The sequence below is a fragment of the Pteropus alecto genome, unplaced genomic scaffold, assembly GCF_000325575.1.
Source record: "Pteropus alecto unplaced genomic scaffold, ASM32557v1 scaffold43, whole genome shotgun sequence".
Lineage (NCBI taxonomy): Eukaryota > Metazoa > Chordata > Mammalia > Chiroptera > Pteropodidae > Pteropus > Pteropus alecto.
In genome coordinates this window covers 5239085-5266417 of record NW_006435764.1, presented here as the reverse complement: position 1 = coordinate 5266417, position 27333 = coordinate 5239085, and the positions used below count along the sequence as shown (strand labels likewise).

At 49.7% G+C, this 27333-nt stretch overlaps 4 protein-coding genes across 8 annotated transcripts in view; 2 read left to right on the top strand and 2 right to left on the bottom strand.

Annotated features, from left to right (window-relative positions):
- Positions 1-5563: 5563 nt before the first annotated feature.
- Positions 5564-10164, bottom strand: EIF1AD (eukaryotic translation initiation factor 1A domain containing). 4 transcript variants are annotated; one of them, XM_015588798.2, is made up of 7 exons: positions 9935-10164; positions 9621-9798; positions 8748-8922; positions 8503-8611; positions 8290-8398; positions 8089-8136; positions 5564-7459 (listed from the first exon to the last, which is right to left on the bottom strand). In XM_015588798.2, exons 3-7 carry the CDS (start codon positions 8832-8834, stop codon positions 7192-7194), a joined length of 621 nt encoding a protein of 206 aa, XP_015444284.1. In that variant the 5' UTR covers positions 8835-8922; positions 9621-9798; positions 9935-10164; the 3' UTR covers positions 5564-7191. The 4 variants fall into 4 exon arrangements, with proteins under 4 accessions (XP_015444284.1, XP_015444287.1, XP_015444283.1 ...); XM_015588801.2 differs by lacking the exon at positions 9621-9798 and having other exon boundaries at positions 8748-8951; XM_015588797.2 differs by lacking the exon at positions 9621-9798 and having other exon boundaries at positions 9935-10163.
- A 273-nt stretch (positions 10165-10437) lies between these two features.
- BANF1 (barrier to autointegration factor 1) lies at positions 10438-12213 on the top strand. Of its 2 annotated transcripts, none has more exons than XM_015588803.2 (3): positions 10438-10588; positions 11304-11442; positions 11647-12213. In XM_015588803.2, the coding sequence occupies exons 2-3, from the start codon at positions 11320-11322 to the stop codon at positions 11836-11838; spliced, it is 315 nt and encodes a 104-aa protein (XP_015444289.1). In that variant the 5' UTR covers positions 10438-10588; positions 11304-11319; the 3' UTR covers positions 11839-12213. The 2 variants fall into 2 exon arrangements, with proteins under 2 accessions (XP_015444289.1, XP_006911141.1); XM_006911079.3 differs by having other exon boundaries at positions 10449-10588; positions 11692-12213.
- A 6088-nt stretch (positions 12214-18301) lies between these two features.
- CST6 (cystatin E/M) lies at positions 18302-19692 on the top strand. The gene is made up of 3 exons (XM_006911078.3): positions 18302-18584; positions 19057-19182; positions 19511-19692. The coding sequence occupies exons 1-3, from the start codon at positions 18345-18347 to the stop codon at positions 19592-19594; spliced, it is 450 nt and encodes a 149-aa protein (XP_006911140.1). The 5' UTR covers positions 18302-18344; the 3' UTR covers positions 19595-19692.
- A 2651-nt stretch (positions 19693-22343) lies between these two features.
- CATSPER1 (cation channel sperm associated 1) overlaps positions 22344-27333 on the bottom strand; it is a 10723-nt gene continuing 5733 nt past the window's right edge. The window contains exons 9-13 of the mRNA XM_015588680.1: positions 26349-26421; positions 26151-26208; positions 24842-24917; positions 22529-22643; positions 22344-22370 (exon numbers count right to left, since the gene is read on the bottom strand). Of these exons, the coding sequence (XP_015444166.1) occupies positions 22344-22370; positions 22529-22643; positions 24842-24917; positions 26151-26208; positions 26349-26421 (349 nt within the window). The remainder of the gene's footprint in view (positions 22371-22528; positions 22644-24841; positions 24918-26150; positions 26209-26348; positions 26422-27333) is intronic.

Sequence of the window (27333 nt, the reverse complement as noted above, 5' to 3'; positions counted from 1 at the left end):
TAAGAAAATCATCTAAGAGAAAGGATTGAAGAAATAAAAAAATGTAAAAAAAGCTAAGAGATATGGAAGATAGAAGGTGCTAACATCTGAATACTAGAAATTCTAGAAAGAAATATAAACATGGAGGGAGAACATATTTGAAGAAATAATGGAGACAAATTTCCTGGAATAAAACAAATATGAAGCACCTTGGATCAAAAAAGCCCAAACAGTGCCAAAAGAGAAATGAAATTATTCAGACCAACATACACCATATAGAACTTTAAGAATATCAGTGCTAATGCTTACAAAGAGAAAAAGCACATCGCATGCAAAGGAACAATAATCAGATAGACATTGGAATTTCAATAGCAACACTGGATGCAGGAAAACAAAGTAGTATTTCCAGAGTATTGAAGGAAAGGAATTTAGAACCTAAAACTTTATGTCCATCTAAACTGTCATTCAAATATGATAGATGGGTCCCAATATACTCGATATTACAATGAGTTAAATGGATTAAACATATCATTTAAAAGATAAAAGCATGAGGATGTAGGCAGATCGAAAATAAAAGGATGGAAGATGACTTATCAGGCAAAAGCACTAATGAGAAGAAATCCGGGGTAGCTACACTGACAACAGATGAAATAAACTAAGATAAAGAGCAACTGTAGGAATGAAAAGAGTCACTCCATAACAAAGCGTTCAAGTCACAAAATGAGATGGCAATTTTGAACATGTTGTATTTTAACGAAGAAATCGTTAAAGTCATCTCAGGGACCCACTGTTAGTGAACGTGGATAGGTGTAGCTACCTTGGAAAACATTTAAGCACTGCCTAAAGTTGTGACAGCAATTCCTTGCCTGTCCAAGAGAAACTCTCCCACACGTACAAGAATGTTTACAACAGCAAAAACATGGAAAGAGCCTGAAGGTCATCAGCAGAGGAGTGAATGGATACATTATGATATAGTCCCACCAGGAAAATATTGACAGTCAAAACAAATGAGCTACAACAACATACGGCAATGAGGAAAATCATAAAAATCTATGAAAGAAGTCAGCTCCCAAATGTGACATTTGGCATGTTAACTTTTTCATAAGGTTAAAAATACTTTCAAAAACTCTTTAAAAACACATGTAGATACAAAAAAGACATATAAAAAGAAAACAAGGGCTATGAAATTCAAGATGGTTATCGTGCGTGGGAGAACAGAGAATGGAATGGGTGGGGTAAGGCGGAGGCATATGGTTGCTTGGGTTATTGTCTAAATCCTAGCTTTTGTGGTGGTGGGTTTGAAGGCGCTTACACTATCGAAAATAACCAACTAAATATTTAAATATAATTTATGGACCAAAAATAGAATTATAATAGAAATTAGAAAACACTCAACTATAATTACAATACTAGATACTTCAACCTATTGGAATGACTACTATTAAAAGAAAAAAACATGTTGGTGAGGATGTGGAGAAACTGGAACCCTTGTGCGTTACCGGTGGGAGTATAAAATGGTGCAGCTGCTAGAAAACATTATGGCAGTGACTCCTTAAAAAATTAAACAGAATTACCACACGGCACGGCAAATCTACTTCTGGGTATATGTATCCAAAAGAATTGAAAGCAAGGTCTCAGAGAGGCATTTGTGCACCCACAGTCATAGCATTATTCACAATTAAAAAAAGAATCCAAATGTCCAGTGACAGGGGAATGGATCAACCAAATGGGGCATGTACATATACATAGTGGAATATTATTTCACCTTAAAAAGGAAGGAGATTCTGACACATGCTACAATATGGATGAACCTTGAGGACTGAATGCTAAGTCCTCAATAATAAGCCAGACACAAAAGGACAAATACTGTATAATCCCACTTATCTGAGGCTATCTAGTTAAACTCATAGAAACAGAAAGCGGAATGGTGGTTGTCAGGGCCTGGGGAGGGGAGTGGTTAATGGATATAAAAAACGTTCTGGAGATTATTGCACAACAATGCAGATGTTCTTAACACTACTGAACTGTACGTTTAAAAATGGCTAAGATGGTAAGTTTTTCCTTGAAAATGTAACTGATTCAAGAGCAGAAACCTAAGCAATCTATTATAAAAATCTAGAGTTAGATACCTACCCATCCCCCAAAATGCTAGGCACAGTTGGTTTTACAGTAACAAATGCAAAAAAGATATGTGTTGTGTGTGTAGAGAAATATGGTAAAATGTTATAAATTGGTGACCCTGATGAAGGGTACATGTGCTTATTTCAGAATTCTTTCACTTTTTCTTTAGGTTTGAAAATTCTCTGAATAGTTTGGGGTGGGTGAGGCGGTAAAGCTGAAAAATAATGAGCTAAGCACCCAACCAAAAGGGTTAGAAAAAGAACCAGAGAATAAATCCAAAGGGAGTATAAGTATAGGCGAAATACGGCAAGAGTGGGAATTAATGAAATAGAAGAAAGCTAACAATAAGAAATGACAACAAAAATTTGGTGTTTAGAAGAGACATCAATAAATAAAATTCTGTCAAGACTGATAGGATAAGAGAAAGCACAAATAAATAATACTTGATATAAACAACGGGACATAATTTTGGATACAGTCAAGATTACAAACATAAGACAATTCTACAAACAATTTTGTGCCGATAAATTAGAAACCACATAAAAATGAGAATGTACGAAAATATTTTTCTTTGCAAATGTAACTGATTCAAGAACAGAAACCTGAGCAATCTATTATCAGTAAAAATCCAGAGGTAAAAATCTACACACCATCCCAAAAATGCCAGGCATAGCTGGTTTTACAGTCAGTTTTACCAAAAGTTTTAGAAATGTAAAACGCCAATCTTATATATACACTTGTAATGAAAATAAAAGAAAACATTCTCCAATTCAATTTAGGGGGTTGGCATAACCCTGACATAAAAACCAGACAAGGGCAGTACAGTAAAGGAAAAGCTTAAACCACCTCACTTATGAACCCGGATGCTAAAATCCCTCCCAATATCAGAAAACCAAATCCAACAATATATTGAAAAATATATCATGATTCTCTTATTCCAAGAAAGCAAGGATGTTCTAAAGTGAGGGATGTGTCAAGATAGCACACGTTTACGTATTAAAGGAGAAAAACCATGTGGCTAGCTCAGATGGCTACGTGTGCTCCTTGGCGCACTTACATGGGTGGTTGGATGACAAGAGAAGAAAGCTGGGCTGTGTGGGGAAGCCCTAGCAGAAATAACCTGGCTGCAAAGGTCGGTCCTAAAGTGACACAAGTGCAGAGTCCAAAGGGCCACAAATTTCAAACCTAACTGCGGTAGGGTCAGTACTATCAGGCCACCAGCCGCAAGGACCGGCCATGGCGCTGGAGAAAAGGGCCCTGAGAACAGTGGCTCATTCTGGGAAATCTGGTCAGTCACTCATGGTTGGATTCCGCCAAAGTTGGGAAATAGAGATGGGACTCAGCTCCAGAGAATGACAAAGGAGCATGCAGAATACAAGGCCATACTTCCTTCAGGATTCTGAGCTATAACCCACAGGAGCTGAATGGCTGACAAGAGATGGAAAAGTGGGGATTAAAAGATTTGAGGGAGAAAAAAGGCTATTATGTAAGTCACAGAATCACTGAGAGCTGGAGGAAAACCTAAGGCCACGCTTATAGACACAATGTCCAAAAAAAAAAAAAAAATCACACAGTGGGAAATAGTCAAAGGAATATTTAGAGGAAAACTTACTAGCCCAAAATGTATTCAAAAGCAAGACTGAAATGAAATAAATTAACTAAACACATGACTCAGAAGCTACAAATGAGAAATTTGAAGAAAGAAGAAAGGGCCTATAAACACACATTTTGGAGCTAAAGAAAATAAAACACATCAAACACAGGACAGATGTAGTTGGTTTGCTCTCCTCTCACCCCTTGCCTCTTTTCCTGGTGTAAGAACCTCTCTACTCCATGAGAAACAAACGTCGTAAAGATCAGGTGTGGCTCATCTCGCCTCCCCACAATCCCCCATCCCCTTAACTCAGCCCTGGCAACCGTGATTGCTCAGGAGAGAGCAAGTGACCAGAGCAAGACCAACTGGTCTTCCCTGAAATACATGGATCCCGACGAAGGAACTCTTTATCTGACCAAGTGTGAGCTAGAACTTCCTGCAGAAAACACCTGCAGGGAGAAAGGGATTGATCGACCAAGAGGAGCAGAGACGGTCGGAGAACAAACGAGGACGGTCCTCATACTGGCCCGGGCCAGCTCTGCCCAACGCTCTCCTTTCAGAACTCAGGCCAATGAGCTCTGGTTTGCTTCGTCGTTCAAGTTAGATTTTGTCACTTGTAAGAAAGTCCCAAATAATAAAAATTACTACACATGACTTTTTGCCTCCAAAAGCTTAAATATACACAAAACCTGTGATTCCTAAAATGAAGTTACCACAATTGACTTTAGGATGGAAAACTGGAGCAGATAAAATGCCGCAGAAGAAATTAAAAGGCAAAGATCTACCCCTAAACAAGGCATCAAGCACAGATGTTTTTATATTCTATGAAACTTTGAAGAAACAATTCATTTTCTATAAATTATTCAAGCTCGAAGAGAAAGATTAAATGTTTCTAAACCCATTCTACATGCTAGCATAATTGTTATTGAAATGAGACAAGATCATTAAAACAAAAAGTGAAATTGGTTCAGGGAAAAATACAAAAGTCCTAAATAAATATTATACAACTAATCAGGGTTTGCATCGGAATGTAAGACTGGTTCCAGCATTAGGAAACCTATTAACGAAAATTAGTAAAATTAAACAAAATCTTGATTATCTCAGATGTCAAAATTCATCAACGCTGGAAAAAAGAAAAAAACTCTCAGTGAGAAGGAAATACCTTTAGCCTAATAAAGTTTATGTACCAGAATCCTAAAGCAAGATTCATATTTCTTGATAAGACATGAGAACCACTCTTGCTAAGAAAAGAACAAATAAGGGCTCTATTCAACATTATGCTAGAGGTCCTGTCCTCCATAATTCACAAGGAATAAGTATAAAGGATCAAATAAATCTGCCTCTAGATGAATTGACTCTAGCCAGAAAGCTAAGAGAATCAACTGAAAAGCTAATTAGCATTAAATAATTCAATTAGATCAACTGGGTGAGCACACAAAGATGGATGGCTTTCCTATATGCCAGTGATGGTTAGAAATGTAATTTTTAAAAACCCATTCATAACAACAAATAACTCTAAAATTCCTAAGGCTAAGCTGAAGTAGGAATGTGAAAGACCCATATGAAGATGATACCTTAGAAAAGAAAGGACACGCCTCGTTTCTGGATAGGAAAATTCAAAACTGTTAAGATAGCACTTCTCTCCAAATCAAACTGAGATTTAAATTAATGCCAATGAAAGTCTCAACAGGACTTTTAAATGAAATTTAACAAGTTCATTCAAAACTTTTCATGTAAGAGAAGACATGAAAATATGAAAATTTCAAGGACGAGTGGGGCAGGGTTGAGGGAGCTGTACCAATCATGCTATAAAACCTATGTGCACACAGATCAACAGGACAGGTTAGAAATCCCAAAGAGAGCCATCTGTTTGCAGGAATACAGTTTATTTTAAAAAGGTATTTTAAATCGGTGAGGAAGGAATGACCCATTCAATAAATGGTATAGGAACAAGTGGTCATCTCTTTAGGAAAAAAGTTCTCTCATAAAAACCAAACTTTAGTTAAAAACAGATATACACACACTTCTTTACCTTGACTGATTTTTCGTGTGTATATGTATGGACACATGCATTTTAAATGTATGCACATACACATACGTGCAAATATATACACGTATGTATTTAAAGCTATGCTAAGTAAACATAAGAGAAAATGAAAAGCAGATAAAGGAGAAAAGGTTGGCGTTCCCTTGGAGTACAATGGGAAGTAAAGAGGAAGATCCACAAGTACGTTTTTAAGGTTGATTATGGGGTGGTGAGAGTTCCCATTAATGGCTATTTCTTGAAGTACGAGCTGTGTTAACTAGCAGGGGAAGGAGGAATTGGTGGACAAGACAGAAGTGTCGAAATACAACATTCCAGAGCAGATCTTCCAGGCAGTGCCAAGTGTCCATCTGAGGTTTGTTATTATGAATTTCAGGTAAAACAAGTGAGCCAGGTTGGCAGTTTTCTCTAACAGTTACTTGGGCACAGGCACAGAGGTGAATGGCTGGGTTGGCCCAGGTTAGGTTTTAGTAGATGAATAAAATGGAGGAAAACACGGGAATGGAAGGTGTCTGTCATGGAATCCATGTTGCACAGGGGAGAAGTGAAGATAGAATAATGGTGGGAAAGCGGCAGGGCTGGTGGATGGAGATAAAGAGTTTTTGCAAAGGGGGTAGTTGAGCGAGTAAGCAAAAAAGCCAGGAGGCGGTGACTACAGGTATTTGAATTCAAAAGCTGCTGCAATTTCTATTGATGTCAGGGGTCCAGGGAGTAGGGATGTAGACAGAGATGTAGGCAGCAGGCATGAAATAGAAGTGCATTAGTGATGGGGCTATCAAGGAACTAGAGGGTCAGTGTTGAATGGGCCCACCAGGGGACGCAGAACAATGATATAAGGGTAAAAGACTGTAAACTGGGTGGTAAACTCTTCAATGTCTGATCAGTGATTAGAAGGTCAATGCCAGCAATGAAGAGGAAGAGTGTATAACCAGAGGTAAAATCTTCAAAGGAGAAATGGGATGATATGGTTTATAAGAGGGCTGAGGAATGATAGTCTGAGTAGCCACACGGAGGGCACCAACCTGGGGATGTACACAGCAGCACAGAAGTGGACACTCCTGCACTCACGGCTGACAAAAAAGGCAGGGAAAGCAGCATACAAGGCATAGGAAATTCATCCTGAGTGTTTCTCAGAGGCAAGACTAGGTCCTACAGCTGTGATCCTGAATGTCTGAATCAGTACTGACTGTGAGCAGGAAATGAGTGGGACTGTTCCCAGTTATTAAATACGTGCAAGGAGGCACAACACAGGGCCTGGCACTTACTAAAGGCCCAACGAGAGAGAACCTAGGAAAGACTCCAGCCATCTGCCATTTCCTGCCCATTCAGCCCAGCTGCCCATGGGGCTTCCACCAAGGAGCAGTTTTTAACCACTACAGGTCCCTCCTTCCTCCAGAGAGCCACTCGGACACCAGCACAAGTCACCACCCACCAGGGGTTTAATTCTCCTAGGTCAGAAGGTCAGTTCAGAGAGGGGTCCTGCCTTGTCCCCATCCGGGGGGGAAGATCTGCAGAGCACCCTGGGAACGTCCAATCTCAGAGGAGCCAAGGACAAGTCTCTGAGTGAAGTGGATCCTGGGGTCTCAGGATGCCTCCTCCTCTTCGCTCTCCTCCTCACTCTCATGATACTGTCTGCGGTTGGTATTAACGAAGAGGTCAGAATCATCTTCAGAGCTGGATTCTTCTGATGACTGTGGCTCAGTTGGGAGTTCTGGCTGAGTCTGTCTTCATGGTAGGAAAGGACAGAGTTAGCCCAGTGCCTTCTGGGAAAACCATATTTGCAATCAAGGAGCCCATATGACCAAGCAGTCAGGGCTCAGTAAGTCGGATGGGGAGACAATCAAAAGGAAGACCATGTGGCCAAGCAGTCAGGGATCAGTAAGTCGGATGGGGAGACAATCAAAGCAAACGGCAAAAAAACTTGGCCAAGGAAAACAAGGTAAAGACCACCCCCTACCTCCACCTCAAAAGTTTACTAGAGCCACTATTTTTAGTAATGATTCTACTACCACCAACTAACATGCAATGGATCCACACTGCATAACAAGTACTATGCTAAGAAACCTTATAAGCTTTAACTCCTTTAATCTTTACAAGGCTCCCATTTGATAGGTAAGGAAATCCAGGCTTAAGAAGGTTAGCAGCCTCTTTAAAGTCATTTGGTTACAAGTGGCAAAGCCAGGATTTTAACCCAGCACACCTGACTTTCAAGCCACTTGCCTAGCCACATACATAAGAGCTCTCACCTGGGACCCTACATAGGATAAAAGGAAGGCTCTACTTCCCCTTCAAGGTACCAAAGTCTGAACCCCTATTTCCTGTTTTTCCTACCCTCAGGCTTGATCCTCACCTGTTCCTGTTGTTGTGTTTCTCAGCCACTTCAGAGAAGGCCTCAGGCCTGTGCCAAGAGAAAACCAGGTTCAGAAAGGACAGAGAAATCTCACAACATAAAAGCTGTTTCCAGCTGTCCCTGCTTGGGGTGCCATAATCTCACAGCTAGGAAGTCGACCCCCCAGAAATCAGGCAGCTTATGATCAAGGGGAGCACCTACCAGAGCCCCTCCTTCTGCAGGGAACGCACATGGTCTTTGCAGAGCACAAAAGAGATCTCGGCCTTCACCTTTTCTCCTTCTTCAATAGGGTCGACAATGAGAAAGTCCCCTGTAGGTAGAAAGGAGAAAAGACAGTCAGTCAGTCCAGCTTTCACTGGGGGAAGTCAAGACCACAGGAAATGGTTCTGCCTCCTAGAGGGCTACCTCTCTCACCTCTCTTGATCCAGATGTTCTTGCGGTATTTGGAGGGCATGCTCACCAGGAAGCGCTGCCCTTGGGCTGTCTCCACTTCATGCAGATTGTTCCCTGGGGTCCTGAGTACCTAGTGCAGGGAGAGACCAAGAACCAGTGAGCCTCATCTACCAGCTCCAAGACCCACTGAGCTGCACTGTACCCTCCCCCGACCCCAGGGAGTGGACGGGTGAGAGGCAGAGCAGCTTGTGACCAATGCTACTCACCCTCACAATCTGCTGCTGGTCGGAGGGTACCATGTGCTCCCCTAGCACCTCCTTCACCACATGCTTCCTCTTGGTGGCCTGAGACATGCTGGGTTCTGTCCAAGGCGGGTGAGGGACGCAAAGGCTGTCAACTTTTGCTCTTGAGTTTCTTGGATGGCAGGTTCAGAACCCAGGACTGTTTTGAAGATGGGGAAGGGCTTTTTACTGAAGAGGGACAAAGTGTCCTGATTAAGAATATGGGCTCTGAAATCTAATTGCTTGGATTAAAAACCTACTTGACTATTTCCTATGGATGAAAAAAAGGGGATCTATGGAAAGTGACCTCACAGGGTGATCTGATCATAAATTCCTAAATAGGCAGATAATGATCGATGGTCACATCCCGTACCTACAACTTTAATGAAAGGTTTTTAAGCCAGCCAAGTAATACCCCTCGAAGAGGTGACCACCCTCAAGAGAGCACACAATGTCATTAACTATCTTGTAATCCAACCCCCATCTTGCTGTCCCCCATCATGTAATCTTCCTTAGATCCCTCCTTAATTTCAAGTGCATAGAGCAAACTGAAAAACTGTTATTCTCTGGAACATCTGAGATCTTGCTCCCCAAAACAGGTCATCAGTTTGGCTCAAATAAACTCTTGTAAAAATTTTCTACAGGTTCGGACGTTCCTAATTGTTCAACTGAAAAAAAAATAATACCTAACCCAGAACATTGTTATTAGGACGAGATGATGTAAACAAAGCACTTAATGCAGTATATGGCACGTAAAAATAACTCGTTATCATAAGCACTGGCATAATCATGAAAACTACATAGATGATTCCAGCACCTGCTCAGGAAGGAGTGTGAGATAAACTGTATCTTCCTCACCATGCTTTGTACATCCCCAAGTGTAGCATCGCCACACTATACAGATGCTCAATCTCCCAACACGCTACAGGCAGACCAGTTAGGAGACAACCGCGACGGCCCAAGCCAGGATCGAGTTCATTAAAGGTCGGGGGAGCCGGCCTGGTCTGCGGCCTCTGCTGTATTTCTGACTTGGGTTCTGAGGAGACAAGAACTGGCACCGCCAAGACTGGTAGTTTCCAAAGGAAACTCCGAAGCGTCACCTCTAGTTGCCGTTCTCTGCCCTCCCCGCTCCACGTCCCGGAGTAAAGACGCTCAGAGAGACCCACACTTACTTTCCGGCCCTCTTCTCCCACGGGCACTGCCTCAACGACCCGGTTCTCCAGGATGGACGCTGGGAGCGGCTCGTCCACGACTCACTTCTCAGCTGAGCCAATGAAGGCACAGAAAAGGAACCTGCCAGCGGTCACGATGGCGCCTCCGGTTCCTGCCCGACTCCTACAAGCCCCACGGCGCTGAGGACGACAGCCCTGCGCCTGAGTAGGAGCCCTGCGAGCGCCCTTCTTCCGGCGCTCTCTCGGAAGCCTCCGGCCACCCGCCCCCGCCTTGTCCGTCCTTCTAACTCTTCCCACCGCCAGGCTGGCCAAGACTAGGTCCTTGAGTTCCGGATGCCGTGCAGCGGGGAAATGAAGTTTTATCCACCGAGGACTCCGCTCCCTGACACCGGAAATGCTGCCTCAGAAAGAAGACCATAGAAGGCAGCCAGGCTTCTCGCGAAGCGACAGGAAAGGAGCCCCTGCTAAGGCCGCCGTAGAGGTCCAGAGCGCCTCATCTCTATGGCTCTACGCGGCTAGAAGTGCCAACTTTAATTTTTCAGGCGGTTCTTGAAGCGACCCGGAAGCGGAAGTAGAAGAAAGTTCTAGTGGGTTGAGGTATCGGCGGGAGCAGCCGTGCGGCGGGAGTAGCCGTTACAGGAATTGGAGCTGCCGGTGAGCGCGAGCCGCGGAGCACGGCCCAGTCTGGAGGCCAGAGGAGGCGCAGGGAGGAGGGGAGGAGAGGAGCCGCAATTGCTGCGGCGGGCCAGAGGACGCGCCCTGGGAGACGGCTTGGCGACCGGGCGGAGAGGGGCGGGACGCGGCGCGGCAGCGCGTGGAGGGGGCGGGGGGGCGCGCGTGGGGGGCGGGGCCGGCGGAGGTCCAGGCGTGAGCCCCGGCGTGGACCCGCTGGGGCTGGGGAGTAGGTGTAAGTGCTCCGGCCTGCACCTGTGCTCTGTGAGCAGCCTGTAGAGCGGGTGGGGCAGAGGGACCCTTTGTTTGCTTTGCAGGCCAGGTAAGCCGTTCCAGGCAGGGTAGGGTCACTGCCTTCTTTGCCCAGCCAAGGTCACAGAGGGAGTGACACCTTCAGGGCAAGCCCTGGCTACTGACTCTGGGCATCTTTCCCCTGCCGCGCGTGCACCACCTGTTAAAGCGGGATACTCTTTCCTCTGGGGCAGTACCAAAACCCAGTTCCCGCAGGAAGTGGGAGAAGTTTGTCTATAGAGTGGTGGACGAAAATCCTTGGACCTCAGTGTTCTTATCTGTTAAATAAGAGGCATCGATAAGCCACCATAAGGGCTGGTCTGGCTTCTTTTTAACGCGAGATTGCCAGTGAGACTTTGGGAGTTTCCGGTTTTCAGCCTTAACCTACTTTTCTTGGGATTCCTAGATTAATCCTGACCAAGATGACAACTTCTCAAAAGCACCGAGACTTCGTGGCAGAGCCCATGGGGGAAAAACCGGTGGGGAGCCTGGCCGGGATCGGTGAAGTCCTGGGCAAGAAGCTGGAGGAAAGGGGCTTTGACAAGGTGTGGGGAGGTTGCATACATCTGGGGAGGGCTCCGCGGTTGGAGGGGGCAGACTGCAGTATCGCCTGGCAGTTTGGGAGTGAGGACAGTGAGTACCTTTGGGGGGCGAACAGCGGTATACGATCTGAAAAGATAGCCAGAGCCTGCACTGCCTGCTAGGTACGTGTGCTTTAAATGCTGCAGAAGTGGCCTTCTTGTTCTTAGTCCCACAGCACTGAGCAGCATGCCCTTTACTTTGCACGTTTGCAGGCCTATGTGGTCCTTGGCCAGTTTCTGGTGCTAAAGAAAGATGAAGACCTCTTCCGGGAATGGCTAAAGGACACATGCGGCGCCAATGCCAAGCAGTCCCGGGACTGCTTTGGGTGCCTTCGAGAGTGGTGTGATGCCTTCTTGTGATGCCCTCTGGGGAGCCCCCAATCCCTAGCCCCATCCTTGAGTCTCCAGAGTTCGCAGCCAAGTGGGGGCTCCTCCCCTGTCCTCTACAAAGGAAATGATTGCTGTCTACTCACCTCCGATGTCCTCCAGGGTCTTCAGGGAGTTCTCTCCCCTCACCATTTCAATTTTTGGGAATTCTTGCTCTTGCATGCATATTCCTTCTTCCCCGGCCAGTTTCGTGTTAATAATTACCAGCTTTTCTGAACAGATTCCTGGTCCCTTCCCTCATCCCCACCCTCAACTCTGGTCTGTTTTATGCTATTTGGCTTCTCTTTTGGCAGAACAGTCACTGTCGTTATAAAAACTTTTTGAATCAATAAAGTCAGTGGCCTTTAAGACTGGACTTTGTGAGTTGAAAAGCAGGTGGGCTGAGCAGCTCCGCCACAACCTTATCAGTGCAGCTCGAAACTGGCAGCTTCCTCCTCCGGAGGGCAGCCACCCTCGCCACATAAGCCTCAGGCACGCACCTCTGAGTGTCTCAATCCCTTAGTAATGAGAGAGTGGGTTGATCTCTTCCTGGGATCCAGATGGGTTGTGGTGTTCCAGATGTTGAGTGAATCAACAGCTGGGACAGGCAGCACTTGGTGGAAAAGTCAGTGGGAGTCAGGTACCAGGAAGAGGAGGACCGAATGTGGGTAAAAGTTCACTTAATCATGTGCCTTCCCGGTCTCTGGGAGGAGTGGGCAGGGCCCTTGCCACCTGCCCTGCTCTCTTAAGGAGGCAGAAGGAGCATGGGCATCACGGCTGGGAGGCTGAATGAGTTACACTCTCCCCTGGTACATTTTCATCCTATTCTTGGTTGAACACTTAGTGAACCAGGCCCACAGCTAAGGTCTTTGCAAACGTTTTCTTCCACAATAAGTAATTTTCTTTCTGTTTTACAAATGAGGAAACCAGGGGTTCAGAGAGACTAATATGTCTGTGGACTTAGTGCTAGGAAGTGTCCCAGCTGTCCCTCAAAACACATCTTGGAAGCCCATGCGGCTGAGAGCCCTCTGTTCCTAGGTCAAGTCACTCAGCCTCTGTGAGCCTCGGTTTCCCCACTTGGAAAGTGAGGTCATAAGGATCAGATGACATGCTAGCTGTGCAGCACCCAGCCCTGCTTGGCTGGCAGTCCTTCAGGAGAACCTTGTTGAGGAACTTTCCTCAGACAGCTTACAGTCTGGTGAGAGGCTGACAGATATATGTACAAAATTTTTAGTAGCTAATAATGAAATTCATATTATAAAATACAGAAGCTAGGATAACGAGCAGATTTTTGTGATCCCAGGGTAGGGGAAAAATAAAAAGTTGATAGATTCAACTCCATTAATAGAAACTCCGTCGATCTAAAGATATAAAGTGGGTGACGGACGAGACTAACGCAGTGAGAAAGGATATTTGCAACACAAACGACAAAAGACTATCCAGAGCATGTGCATAACTGCAGTGAAGAAAAAGCAACAGAAAGTTGGGTAAGAGACCTGAAAGGCAGACGTGAGAGGGACACCGAAATGAAGACTCAGCTGTGAAAAGGTGCCCAGTTACATTAGTGCTCAGAAATGCAAATGAGGTGCAGTCATACACTTGCTAGATTGGCAGAAATTTTAAAGCCAGACCATACCAGGTGCTGATGAGGGAATGGAGTGACAGGAACTGATATCCAGCTGGTGGGAATGTAAATTGGTCTGAACACTTAGGAAAAACAGTTGGGCGTTTTCTGAAAAAATGGAAGACCCACCCTGTGACCCAGCACTGCCGCTCACACCTGCTCCAGTACCTTTGTGAGCCTTCGCAGCAGCTTGTTTATGACAGCTCCCAACTGGAAGAACTCTGATGGCTGTCAAGATCTTGAACATGGATTCATGACATCTATGGCACAACAGGCGAATCTCAGTACAGAGCAAACATCAAGTAGCGTGATTCCATTCTTGCTTAGGGATCTCTACAGAGGTGGTAAAACTAGAAGAAAAGCAAAGAAATGCTTATTGTAAAAGTCAACAGTGGTTGCCTTTGGGAGGTGGGTGAAGAGCGGGTCAGCCCGGGGGTAGGAGCGGCAGTTTCGTTTCTTAACCTGTGTGGTGGTGGTACAGGCATTGACTTAATTATTTGTTAAAGTGAGCAGACATATTCTGTGTACTTTTCTGTGGATGGCTCCGTCTCCGAAGAGTAGAAGTAGAATAAAAGGGAAACCAAAATAAAGACCCAGATATAGAGCAGTTATGTGAGTAGTCGGCAACTATGATGGTTATTAGGGATGAGGGTTCAATGCAAGGCTGGGTCTGTGACGTGTGAGTGACCCCCCTGGGAAGGCACCAGGTGGCCAGAGCCGGGTCCGGCTTGTGTTACAGGCCATTTCCTGGGAGGGTGTCAGCCTACAGCCCAGAGCGAGGTAGTAATGTGGGCTGTCCCAGGAGTTTTGGGCCTACTGTGTTTCTGATGGTTTTCCTGGATGGGTGTAGGGTGACGTCAGAGTCCCTTCAGCCTTGACAATGGTGCTGTGTTGCTGTCACACAGGCCCGATGTGCTTTGTGGGGGCAGGTGCTTTGCATGGCCACAGTCCCCCGATCTCAGCCCTGACACTGCCACATTGTTGCTGGCACTCTGTGAGGTAATGGAGACTGCTTCCTCCACAGCAGCTTTCCTGGGGGTCCTGCCCACAGGAGTTGCCACAGTTTCGCCACCTGTGACTCTGGTACTGGGGCCCGTCCAGCTCTGCTTCTTCGTCATGGGCTCTTCCCTGCCTCACCCACCTGCTTTCTCACCTCTCCCTTGGGGCTCAGACAGTACCTGTGACAGGTTGGAAAGGCCGAAACCCTTTATCTGAGCCCCACAGTACATCCCACACAGCTTCCTGGATCAGTCCTGGCAGCAGGAGACAAAGGGCATCTGGAGTGTATTTTGTGACAGTGTGGCCTCTCAGAGATCCAACTCCAACTCAGCCATAGGACGAGGCCCCAGGCCTGGCATGTTGGGAAAAGCAGACCTAGTTGGGGACAGGTAGGAATCAGATTATCTAAATGTCAGTCCACGTTTGCCAACAGGATGGGCTTGGTGAAGGGCGGGCGTGGAAGTCAGCAAACACTGACCCGGTGTTATTCTCGCTGCAGCTGCACCCAGCCACAGCTTGACCCTCTCAGCCAGTCGAGTCACGAGGGCTTAGGTCTGGCCCAGAGCTTGGGGTGAACTCAGCCCCTGCACTCCAGGGCCCTGAAGTTGTCCTGCTGTCACTGAAGTAGGGGGTGGCTACAGACAAACCCGAGCCTGGTACATCTGCCTGGTGGCAGCCCAGATGGTGTGAAGGTCTCACAGTACATGCTCATGACAGTCAGCCCCCCTCCCATGTCGCCTCCTTCCTGCAGGGACCCAGGGCTCTACTGTCACTCTTGGCCTTGATTGGCGGTAGCCTGAAACAGCCGGCCTGGTTCTGGTCTCAATTATTCCTTTATTTGCTGCGTGACCTGGAGCAAGTTGCCTCCCTGCTCTGACCCCGCATCCTCTGTCAGCGGTGCAGGATTGTGAAGGTTCCATCAGCTGATGGATGTGAAGCCCCCACACTTAGGAGAGCTCTCCACAGCGGGGAGCTTTCATCACTGCGGGATCATGGCTTCCCTGGCCCGGGGGCGAAGGGGACATCAGGGCCCATCCTTGTCAATAAGACCCATCAGCCAGCAGCAAGAGAGGGCTGCCATGGGCAACCTGGGTTGGGATGTCTGGGCCACAGCAAAATGAGGCTGTGCCCTGTGGCCAGTGGGGATGGCCAACCTTGAGCTCACACCTGGCTCAGGCCTGCTTCTGGAAGCCATTATGATCCGGTCAGGGTGAAGTCCAGGCTAAGGGCTCTTCTCCCGATAAGACTCAGCCCTGGGAAGTCCTCCTGGGATACCCTCCCTCCAGGGACACTCCCCTCACACAGCAGACCTTGTATCCCGGTGGAGCAGTCCAGGACTTACACACTCACACACTAGGAGGCTGGCACATAGGGGCCACCCAGGCCCCACCACTGACCCTTCCTCTTTGACCCTCCTCATTTCTTCTTTGTAAAACAAGTAATATTCTTTAAAAAAAAAAAAATTTGTTAACCAATGGTGACATTGGTTAACAAAATCCAGTAAGTTTCAGGTGTACAACTTAACAGTGAGGCATATTTATGTTGCGTTGTGTGTCCACTAAACTGGTTCTATTCACTGCTCTGCAGAGCTGTTTTGAGGGCGAGAGGACATATGCTGAGTCCCTGGCACATATCAGGAACACAGTAATTGTTGTTTTCCCTTCCCCCATCCCTCTTCTCACTGAGACCCCAATTCTTGCCATGTGACCTCAGACAAATGTCCTGCCCTCTCTTCATCTGTAAAATACAGATGATGCTGAAGGACAGGGTACTTGTGAGAACAGACGAGTGGGTGAAAGGTCTTTGGTAATTGTTAGGCTTGGGTGCAAAAGACTCATCAGCGTCAGTGCAGAAGAATCACAGCATAGGGACAAGTGAGCTGGGAACCGGGCCTTGACTAGTTTTCCAGGGAGCTGTTGGAGGTAAGTGGTCATGGCTGAACTCCAAGTGACAGGAAAGCAGAACCGGGAGAGCCTGAGGGGGCTTCTGGCCCCTTGGGGCTGCCTCTCCCACCTCTCCCCTGTGTCGTGGTCCCAGGCCTCTCACGCTCCCCACTCCTGGCTTCTCTCTGGTCCGGTACCTGCCTGGCCTGGGCCTCCTCATCAAGCCAAGCTTGCGCCAGCTCTCCCACAAACAGGGCTCTGTCCCTTTAAGGCAGACACCTGAGCCCACAACAAACTTGTGACTGTTCCTTGGAATCCCAAAATTGTTTTTCCCAGCTGGGCTGAGAAGGTGGGGTAGCAGCTGGCCTGGGCAGTGACTGCACTCCAGTCCTGGGGAATTCTGGATGCTTACTCATACTGTTCACCACGGTGCTGCTCTCCCTTGAACAACTCAGAGTTAGGGGCACCAACGACTGTCCCCCCACCTCTCTGCAGTCCAAAATCCGTGTATAACTTTGACTCCCCCAGAATTTAACTGCTAATAGCCTACTATTGACCGGAAACCTTCCCCCCCCAGAATTTAACTGCTAATAGCCTACTATTGACTGGAAACCTTCCCGATAATATAAATAGATGATTAACACACATTTTGTATGTTTTATGTGTTACATACTGTATTCTTAAAGTAAGCTAGAGAAAAAATTAAAATCGTAAGAGAAATACATGACAGCATTTATCGAAAAAAATCCACACATGAGTGGATCCATGCAGTTCAAACCCATGTTGTTCAAGGGTCATCTGTAATTATTAACCACTTATTAAAGCACCAGCTGTCACATACCACAAACCATTACCTCTTCCAAGCCCCACTCAGGGTCCTTGGCCCTAAGCACTCATCAGATCTTAGTGTCCCAAGGGCAAAAAGCCCCGCCTCCCTCAGCAACATGATTAAAAGTACAAACTACGTTGGTTTCTAAAATAACAGATGAATCCCAACAAAATCCAGCCTCCCTCATGTTGACTACAGTGCTTCTTAAAAACATGTTCGAAATCGGATTATTCCATGAAAGTCATCCTGCCTTGTTTTGGTGGTACCTCCAGCCCATGCCCCACTTACCTACGGGTGATCTAGTCTCAGGCCATTCATAGACTAACTTTAGAAGATAAGAGTTGTCGCCTATCTTCAGGTGAGGACACTGAGGCTCTGGGAGGTGCAGGGGCTTGTCAAGAGGCATCCAGTTAGTTAATGGCAGAACTGGTACGACTCACGCCCCTCCTCCTGGCGGGCTCTCAGTCGTCAGTCTCAGTCTGGTTAAGAGCACAGATTTGAGTTATATTGCCCAGGCTCCAAAGCCAGCATCACCATTTACTGTGTACCAGCTGGTGCCCTTGGGCAAATCGATTGTCCCCTCTGTGTCCTGTCTCCTTTCCTGTTAAGTGGAAACATGACTGATTCTCACTTGGTGCTGGCTGAGGGTTAAACAGCGCGTGGCTCAGTGCAGCAACGTCCCACTTTGCTGCATCGCATCGCTCCTCCAAATGCTTCGCCTACTGAATCCACAGGACCCCATTCACAGAGGAGGAGACTGAGGCAATGGGATTAGGTTAAGTGACTTTTCCACGGTTACACGGTAAATGGTGGTGATAATAAGAGCTTGCTAATAGCTGTTGTTGGTATTTCCTATTGGATAGCCCTGCCTGCGAACTGCCCCAACGGTGGCACTTGTTGCTTCTGGGAACTGTCCTTTTCCTCACAGGACTGGGTGTGTTCTGGAGTGATGGGCAAGCATCGTGGCACACAGGTGTGCGGGGGGGGCCTGTCTGCTGCCTCCCTCTGCGCTGGGAAGGTGCCCTTGCTGGACTGCCCAGGCCGAGGGATTTCTCCCCGCCCGCGCCCGCGGGGGCGCACAGCGGCGTAGGGCGGGGCTGGGCGGGGCTGGGCGGGGCCTCAGCCAGTAAAAGCGGCGCGGGCCACAGCCTCGGCACTGAAGACCATGGCACAAGCGAACCTCCAGCTGGTGCTGGGCCTGGCCCTGCTCGCGGTCTGCCTCCTGGCACTGCCTCGCGACGCCGGGGCCCGACCACAGGAGGTCATGGTCGGAGGAGTGCAAGACCTGTCGCCTAGTGACCCGCAGGTGCAGAAGGCAGCGCAGTCGGCCGTGGCCAGCTACAACATGGGCAGCAACAGCCTCTACTACTTTCGCGACACGCACATCCTCAAGGCGCAGAGACAGGTGCGGCTGGGTTGGCGGGGCAGGGAGAGGGGAGTGAGCCCTCAGCGCCCGTGCCAGATTAAGGGGGAGCCACGAAAGCAAGCAGGATATTTTAACAATATAGCGTTAAAAACCGAATTAATGATGAACAAAATATCTAAATTTTAAATCGACAGGATGCACCTCTGCCCTTGCATAGCTACCTCACCAGTCTCACATGGGCCCTGGCCTGCGGGTTGCTGGGGAGCGGGTGAGGGGGATGAGCGGTGGGCTTCAGGACAGTGTGAGCCCTTGGGTCTTAGCCCCCTTCGTGGCCCAGACCTCTGCCTCCCATCCCAGGGATCCCCAAAAGAATGCTTCTGTCCCAGGTCTGAGTCCCAAGGCCAGTGTGCTGGACGTCTAGGGGAATGGAATGGGAGATGGGAGAGAGGTAACTGGTGAGGGTCAGGGGTAGTCTCCCGGCACCCTGACCTGCCCCTGCCCTCTGTCCCAGCTGGTGGCTGGCGTCAAGTACTACCTGACCTTGGAGATGGGGAGCACCGACTGCCGGAAAAGTGCAGTGGCTGGAGACCACATAGACCTCACCACCTGCCCGCTGGCCGCAGGAACGCAGGAGGAGGTAACAGCCCTGCACACGCGCATGCATGCCCTGCCTCCTCGCACCCAAGGCCCCTGAACTGGTCTGGCTGGCCAGGTTGATGTCTGGCCCAACCTGTCCCTGCTTTTTGGATGACTCAGCTGCAGGCCAGGGTGGGGTGTAGAGAGGAAACTGCGGCTTCCCCCTAAAGGAGTTGACTAGAAAGACCCAGGATCTAGTCCCAGCCATCTGACTCGATGTCCCGTGTGCCAGCAACTGCCCCTCCTTGTGGGCAGAGGGCTGACTGTTGGGAGGCGGCAGGCCTGGACCTAGGCTCACCCCTCCTTTTCTCCCCATGCTCTATTTGCAGAAGCTGCGCTGTGACTTCGAGATCCTTGTGGTTCCCTGGGAGAACTCTACAAGACTTCTAAAGCATCACTGTGTGCCCGTGTAGTAGGCCCCAGTGCCATGGGGCGGGAGGGCACAGGCCCATTGGCGGAGGGCACTTCGGGTCCATGGGTCACATCCGTCGCAATAAATCACTAGCACTACTTCTTGTGTCGGTCTCTTCTGAATGTTTCACTCCTCCCCTTCTGTCCCCCACTCCCTCTCCTAGAAGCCCCCCTCCCCCAGCTAACAGGGTACCCATACCACCACCAACTGAACTTCTGCTGTCCCAGCCCAGACAGTGCTGAGGGTACGGGGTTCAGCCCCCAAATCTGGAGTCCCCGAAACACCTCAGCATCACCGACAGAGGAACAAAACTCCAGAGACTCAATATTCTCGGCCTTAAGTGGTCACAGGACCAGATGGTACACGCAGCAGTAAGGGTGGGAGTCGGTGAATGCTCTGAGGAGCACCTGAGCGCTGCTCCCCCTCAGCCCCCAGGAGGACTTAGGGTGACACATGGGGAGTTTAGCCAGCAGGGCCCCAGGACTCTGAGCTCCCAGCCCGTGAGATTCTTCTACCCACATGTGGCCCAGGGATGGCGGGCAAGACCCTGGGAGGGGGATGGACAGGGCGCTCCAAGGGGACACAAGTCAAAACTGCTGCCCGCAAGAGGGATGGGGGGCACATGCAATTTAATGGCATTTAAAGAAAAAAGTTGCAACATTTTTTGTACATCTGAATTTGTGGCTGCAATTCGTACTTGCTACACAGACACACCCCAGAATGCCTCAACACACTATACACACACACAGAAACCCACAACACACACTCCGATGCTCCCAGACACTACATGCATATCCAGGAAAACACAAACACAACCTAGCAACCCAGAAGCACAGACACAAACACACAGAAGCACCACCGCCCCAAGAAATAACTTGGAGATGTATACACAGACCCCCCCACACACACAACCCCAGAGATCCACATGCCCCTCCCAGAGCTATGCCTCATTTGCAAAAAAGCACACCCACACCTGGGACGTGATGGGGCAGTGACTGGATCCCTTCGGAGCACTAGGCGTGGGCATCATTAAGCCCAGTCAGAACTGCAGTTGCTATGGAGAGCACTCCCACCCCTGCCTGCTGCCACTCCAGGCAAGGCCTCACGTAGTCCCCTGCCTAGCGCTGGAATAAATGAGGAAAATCCCCTTGCCCCTCATCCGGGCCCTGCCTTCTGCCCTCAGAGGCCACATTGGGGATGAAAAACAGACATGATGTCTCTATGGAAGGCTGTGTTGCCAAGGGGCTGGGTTTGACAGGAGTTAGGGATACAGGGGAACTTTCCAGTCCTGCTTCTGCTCAAGATGTGGCAGCTCAGACAGCCCATGGGTAGGTGGTGAGGCTGCCGCTTGGGAGGGCTTCCATGTGCCACCAAGCAGGAGCTTTCAGCACTGGGCCGGCACAGAGCAGGTGGCAGGAAATGCTTGCCGAATGAATGTTTAGATGGTGGAGAGAGGCGAGGCTGGAGGTATCTGCCAGGTGGCCTCTCCGCCCCCGGAATCTGTGTCCAAATCCCAGATGGCATTTCCTCTGGCTTCTATTCCTGGGCCCAGGGCCAGCCAGTGCCCTCGGCTGGGCCATGGGAGGGAAAATGCTGCTTCTGTCCTGGGGCCTGGAGGCTTTGCCACCATTTCGTCAGGCTTAGAGGTACAGGGTTGGCTGGCAAAACTATCTGTCACCCCTCAGCCCCCACTCCAAAGTCCCACTCTTGATCCCATCCAGCCTGTACTGCACGCTGGCTTCATTCTATTAGGGTGAGGTGAGTGTCGTAGATAGTGGAGGACCCCTCCTCTGTACAGGAGCTCTCAGGGCCCAGGCCAAGCTTGTGCTTGACCCAGTGCTAGGTCTCCAGCACCCAGCACAGGCCCAGGCATTCGTAGACCCTGGTTGTGCCCCACTACCACCACCGGCTATGGGGACAGGGTCTCTGGGCATCCTGCCTAGGCTCAGGCTGAAAGCAGGAGGACTCGTCTGAGCCCCAGACAGGGTTGGGAGCAGCCATCAGCCTCACTCCATGCTTTCCCCTGATGGCGGGCTGGTCCATTCCACACACGCCCCACTATGTCCCCCGCACCCCTGCCCCATCCTGAGGAAAGAAAGAAAGGACTGAAGCGGCGTCCACTCTGCCTCCCTCATGGAGGCTCTTCAGTCTGATCTCAGGAAGGGAAGGGTAGGCAGTGATCTCTGACCTCCGGGTTCATGACATTCTCGCACTGGCCGCTGAGGCTGCTGGTAGGCCTGAGTTCCTGGGCTCTAAGGCCTGTTTCTGGAGCCTACTGGTTCTCCCACAGCGTGACAACAGATGGCTGTTCCAGCTTTGTCTTTGTCGCCTAATATCTGGGCTAGAAGGGCCTTCCTCTCTGAAGCAGGGGGACTGTCACCTCTCCCTCCAGCACTGAGCCTGGCCCACTTTCTGGGTTACTCCTCTGGCTGCTACAAACACACTGCTGGACCAAACTAGGATGCTGGGCCCTGATGGGGCTGGAGGGGACCATGAACAGTGGCTTTCACATGTAACACTCGCATACACACACTCAAGTGTGCACACACACGTGCACACACAAATTCCCCTCCCCCATGCCTCAGCCCAGCCAGTGAGGACACAGAGCTACCTGGGGTTTTAAAACTCTTTTGGGGCCCAGCCCTTCAGGCCTGGCAATCATTCCAGTACATCTGGAGACTTGTCCCAACCCACCCCGGTGGGACGCTTGACAAAGGGTGAAGTCTGTATCCAGTGTCCCTGTCCAGGGGTCACTTCCTGAAGTCTTCTTCTCCAGCCTGTGGGGCGGGATGGGAGGGCGGCTGAGCCACAGACCTCTGCTTTCCCGAATGCCCATGTGACTGTTACTCAGGGCCACTACTGGGCACGGGCCCCCCTGCCTGGCCTTCTGCATCCCCCCTCCCTAGCCCCTCCCTTCCGGTCCAGACCGGTTCACCTCAAATGCAGTGTCCACAATTTCATCAATGACAGTTGCCTGGGAGCGAAATTTCTGTTGATAATGCTCCACCCCAGCCATCAATTGGAGAAAGTGGAACAGTTGCTCCTGCTGCCTGGGGGTGAAGGGGGCAGAGGTGAGCCTTGGCCAACCTGCCTGGCTGCGACTTCTGGGCCCCCAGAGCCTCCGAGATGGCTCTTCTTGCTTGCCTGCCCGCTCACCCACACTCTCACATCACCCTAGACCTCCATTTCTAGCCATGGTCACAACTTTTCTGAGTGTGGCCTTTCATGGTATGTCTCCTTTGCCACATATAAAAAAGCCACACCCTGTACCACAGAGAGTTCTATTAATTGTGTACTCTCCCAACCCTCTATCCCTCCATCCGTCCATCCTCTGCCTGCCCCTCCCACTGCCCCATATCTCTCGTGTACACACTCAACATCTACCCATCCGTCCTCCCATCCGCCTAGCCATTCACTTGCCCATCAGACCACCCCAACTTTTCACTTACTCACCTATCTCTCCACCCACTGGCTTTTCCCTGGACTCCCAGCCCACCCATTTGCTATGTTGTACAGTCAATCATCCTCCTACTCCCCCTTACTACCCATTCATTAACTCCTTCACCGTCTGGGCTAGGAAGCCCTTCCTCCCTGAAGCAGGGGGACCGTCATCTTGCCCTCCAGCACTGAGCCTGACCCACGTTCCAAGTTACCCCTCTGGCTGCTGCTGCTAACACACTGCTGGGCCAATCCATCCATCAAATAACACTGAAGTCAATCTACACTGCCAGGTGCTCCCAGAACACAGAAATAAGAAACAGCCCCTCCCCTCAGGAAGCGCAGTCTGTGGCAGAGCTAGAAACAGCAAACCACTTGTGTTTACACTTATAACAAATGTAAACACAGGGCTCTGAGGGCTGGTGATCTGGAAGGCTCCCGGAGGGAGTACCAGTGAGCTGAGTTTGAAAAACGTGAGCGTTTACCAGGCCCAGGCAGGGCTCCTGGTTCCCTATGCCAGGAAGCGGGGCACATGCTGCTGGGGCTGGGGCGGGTCTCAGAAGGAGCTTTTAAGAGCACAGATGGATGGGAGGTGGAGACACCCAGGAAAGGTCAAAGCAAAGGTGTCTAATCTGATACTAAGGGAGGCCGGAGCCTTTCCAGGGTTTCAAAATCAGAGGAGGAGGGAAAAGCCAAAACTTCTTTTAACAAAGACCACTCTCTAAATAAATACAAAGGGGGAAAAAAGGAAAAAATGATTAAAACAAACAAAGAAACAAACAAGAAACAACAAAGAGCACTCTTGGTGGAGATGGATCAGTGGAAAAGAGTTTGGAGGTCAAGAGACCTCCCCCAAGGCAAGTATGGCAGAGGCACTGAGGGTCCAGACTAGGCTGGTGGCCAAGGAACTGGAACGTGGAGAGTGGACAGGAGGCTCTGAGGTGAAGTGAGCTGGATTAGAGCTCAGCTCTCCCAACTCTTGGTCACTTGAGCCTGGCACCGGCAGCCAGAGAACATTCCGGGCAGAGAGAACAGTGTGGGCAAAGGCCCAGAGGTGGAGAAGTATGTGCTCAGCTTGGGAAACTGTGTGGGAGAAGCAGGGACGTGCGGGTGTGGTAATGGCTGCGATGACATCGTCATCGGCGAGGCCAGCAAAGGCTTGACTGCGGCGGGCCTCTGGGGCTTGGGCTCTGTGGAGGGTGAGGAGAGCCTGGAGGGCTCCCCACCGTGAGTACAGCACCGAGCCCCCAGCTGTCCTGGCCCAGATGGCCACTCAGGTCAACAGAAATGGGTGTTGACCATCGGCCCCCCAGCCTTCACCCATGGCGTTCCCAGACCCACGCCCCTCATCCCTCCACTTCGCTGAAGTCAACCACCCGCCACGGCCCTGCACAAGTCTACAGAGGTGGGGCATCCTCATGAGCAGGAGCTAGTCTGTGTCCTCTTTGTGTCCCTGGAGTCCTCACAGGGCTCGGTCCAGAGCAAGAGTCAGGAGTGCTTCTTGAGTAAAATGATGAGCAGAATCTCTGCTCTTCCAGGACCTTGCTGCCCTTGCCCTTGGCCCTTGGCTTCAGAGGGGCTCACGGCCTCTTGGGCACTGCCGGTGGGATTCTTTCAGTGGCACAAGATAACTCTTGGTGAGCAGAAGCCACTCATGTTCTCCATGTTCTCCACAGGCTCCGCATAAACCTCGTCACTCCATCCCCCTCCACAGGGGTGGGAGATGGTCCTTTCTCTGCAAACCCACTGGTCAGGCCCCAGAACTCTCCCCTGAGGCCCAAGGCCTCCCCCTCCTTTCAAGTCTCCTTACTTCTCAGTCATGGACCCAAATTTCTTCTCAATGAGATACTTCTGTTTACTGTGTTCACTTATTGTCTCTTCAGGCTCTGGATGTAGGAAAAGAAGGGGGAGGTCAAGGAGGTGCCTGACTTGAGAGGTGTAGGAAACTCCATGTGCCATGGAGGTATCCAAACAAGAGCCAGCAGGTTTTTGTCCTGGATGCCCTTAAAGTGAGTGCTTCTCCAGGCATGGAGTGTGTATCAGTAATTTGTTCGTTTGCCTGTCCAGCATCTGTTCCCTCTTCTTCTGGAGAAAGTCTTCCCATTTTCCCAAGGAACCATTCCTACCCCTTTTGGGTCTATGCTGTCTAGCTGGGGTTGACTCCAGCCCCAACTCCAAGGACACGTGACTCAGGCCTGGCCTATCAGAACAGCCTATCATTTTGCCTACAGCGATTGGTTCAGAAAAAGGCAGGTGATCAACTGGAGCAAAGGAGACTCATTTCTGGGACTCTGTTGGAGCTTCTGGGAGACAAGGGCCTCCCTGCTGGAAGTGCTAGAAAGGGCTACACTGTGAGGATTTGGGATTGGAGTTGCAGGTGGCCATTTTCCTACTACAAGGGAGGAGACGCCCTAAGCACAAAACCCTGCAGAGGGCTACAGAGAGATGGAAGAAGACCGAATCCGAACAATCATTGGAGTCCTGGGTCCAGCCATTCCTGAAAGCCCACGAACCCTTAATTTGCCAAGTAATTTGAACCAATTAATTCCTCTTTTTGCTTAAGCTTTTTTTGTGTTGAGGATCTGTCCTTGATGGAGAGGGCAGGTGAAGGACCAGGTGACCGGAGGCCCCTCAGTCCTCTGGTGTTAGTGATCTTAAGAGTAGAATTCAGGAGCTCGGATTCTTAAGTTATAAAGATCTTTAAGCAGGAAGCAAAACAATTGGCTCAAAATCAATTCACCCAAAAAGTCCAGTGTATAAAAGTGAACGTGTATAGGAAATTTCATTTTTGTTGACTCTTTGAGTGACTCTGGACCAGTGTGTATACGACCTTGACAAAGAAAGTTGACCTCAAAGAAAGTTGAAACCATCCATATAAAATCACTGCTTTAAACCTGATAAGTTATTAACAGAAACAAGTATTTGGTGACTCAATTTGGCTAATTAGTCATTTCATCAATGGTCTTTCAAGAATTGACTTACCAGTTTAACTGGCTCGTCTTAGTGCTCTTTGGACCAAAGTTCTAGGCAAGGAAATTTCTCCTGAGTCTCATATTCTAAAACTCTGAAACTAAGCCTGGACTCCTGTGTTTGACTGGGGGTGAAGGGGGGCGGCATACCTGTTCTCCTGAGCTCTGTCAGCGACTCATCCAGCAGCTTCTCATTGACCTGGGCAGCCTTCTGGGAAGAAGAGACCTCAGTCCTGTCATTGTCCCATGCTCGTCTGCCCCTGAAGCAGCCTCCTCCCTTCCCTCCAGCCTCTGTGCCCCCTCCTCATGTGTCCCTAATTGGTCCACCGGCCACACCCCACTCAGTACCTCCTGCTTCACTTTCTCCAGGCCTTTGAGCAGTGCCATCTGGAAGTTATCCACCAGGACGGCAATCACCAGGCTGGGAGGAGAAAATGGGGTACTCTCAAGGAGGAGGCTGAAGGAGAGGCCCTGCACCCTTCTCTGGGTTCATTGTGGCATGACCAGGCTGAGAGGGCTGGGGAGAGGCTGCCCCAGCATTGGGGGGAGGGAGTGAAGCTGGGGAGCAGAGCAGGGGCGGGGTCCTCACTTGAGGAAGATGTAGTACTGGATGATGATGTAAATCATAAGAATGGGGATGATGTACCAGGCGCCTAGGAGAGAGGGGGTCATTCGAGCCGTGAGCTCCTTGCTGGCCTTCCCCATGCCGCTGCCAGCAAGCATCAGAAGCCCCACTTTGCAGATGGGGTAACTGAGCCCTCAGGGTCTGCCCACCCCTGCTCTCCACCCACCCTGAGCCCGGCTGTCCAGGTAGATGAGAGACCAGTCGTCCAGAGTGAGCAAGGTGAAGAGAGTGAAGATGGTGGTGAAGATGTTCTGGAAGCGCTTGGGGTCAGACTGGCGGAATAGTGCCCGGAGCACCACAGAGAAGAGGACTGGACATTCAGGGCCAAGCCATGATCCCTGGTCCCCCTGCTTCCCCACCATCACAGCCCCGCAGGCTCCTGCCCCAGCCCCCACGGCACAGGATACAGAGGCAGGTAAACATGAGGATGAGGATGGCAGTGATGGACGGCAGGGATCGCACCAGGGTCCCTGTCACTTCCTGGAAGCTGGTCAGGAAGCTGTGGGCAAAGGTGGAGAGGGAGGATGAGTCAGCAGGATGGGGATCTGTGCCCGGAAACCAAAGGTGATGCTGAAGGCAGGAGGTCCCTGACTGGCTAGTGACTTAGAAGAGTCCAGCCCCCTCTCTGGTAAATGAAGAGAAAGATCAGGCAGGAAGCTTATCAGAAGCTGGCTGGTGTCTGCAGCCTCCCCCTCCCTCCTCACTGGA

Bases quoted from the DNA above. Each gene is read 5' to 3' on its own strand.
- BANF1 (XM_015588803.2), top strand. From the start codon at position 11,320: ATGACAACTTCTCAAAAGCACCGAGACTTCGTGGCAGAGCCCATGGGG. The intron at 11,443-11,646 runs GTGTGGGGAGGT...TCTTGTTCTTAG, and splicing joins AGGAAAGGGGCTTTGACAAG to TCCCACAGCACTGAGCAGCA.
- CST6 (XM_006911078.3), top strand. From the start codon at position 18,345: ATGGCACAAGCGAACCTCCAGCTGGTGCTGGGCCTGGCCCTGCTCGCG. The intron at 18,585-19,056 runs GTGCGGCTGGGT...CCTCTGTCCCAG, and splicing joins TCCTCAAGGCGCAGAGACAG to CTGGTGGCTGGCGTCAAGTA. The intron at 19,183-19,510 runs GTAACAGCCCTG...CTCTATTTGCAG, and splicing joins CCGCAGGAACGCAGGAGGAG to AAGCTGCGCTGTGACTTCGA.
- EIF1AD (XM_015588798.2), bottom strand. From the start codon at position 8,834: ATGTCTCAGGCCACCAAGAGGAAGCATGTGGTGAAGGAGGTGCTAGGG. The intron at 8,399-8,502 runs GTGAGAGAGGTA...TTCTACCTACAG, and splicing joins GAACATCTGGATCAAGAGAG to GGGACTTTCTCATTGTCGAC. The intron at 8,137-8,289 runs GTAGGTGCTCCC...CTCTTGGCACAG, and splicing joins CTGCAGAAGGAGGGGCTCTG to GCCTGAGGCCTTCTCTGAAG.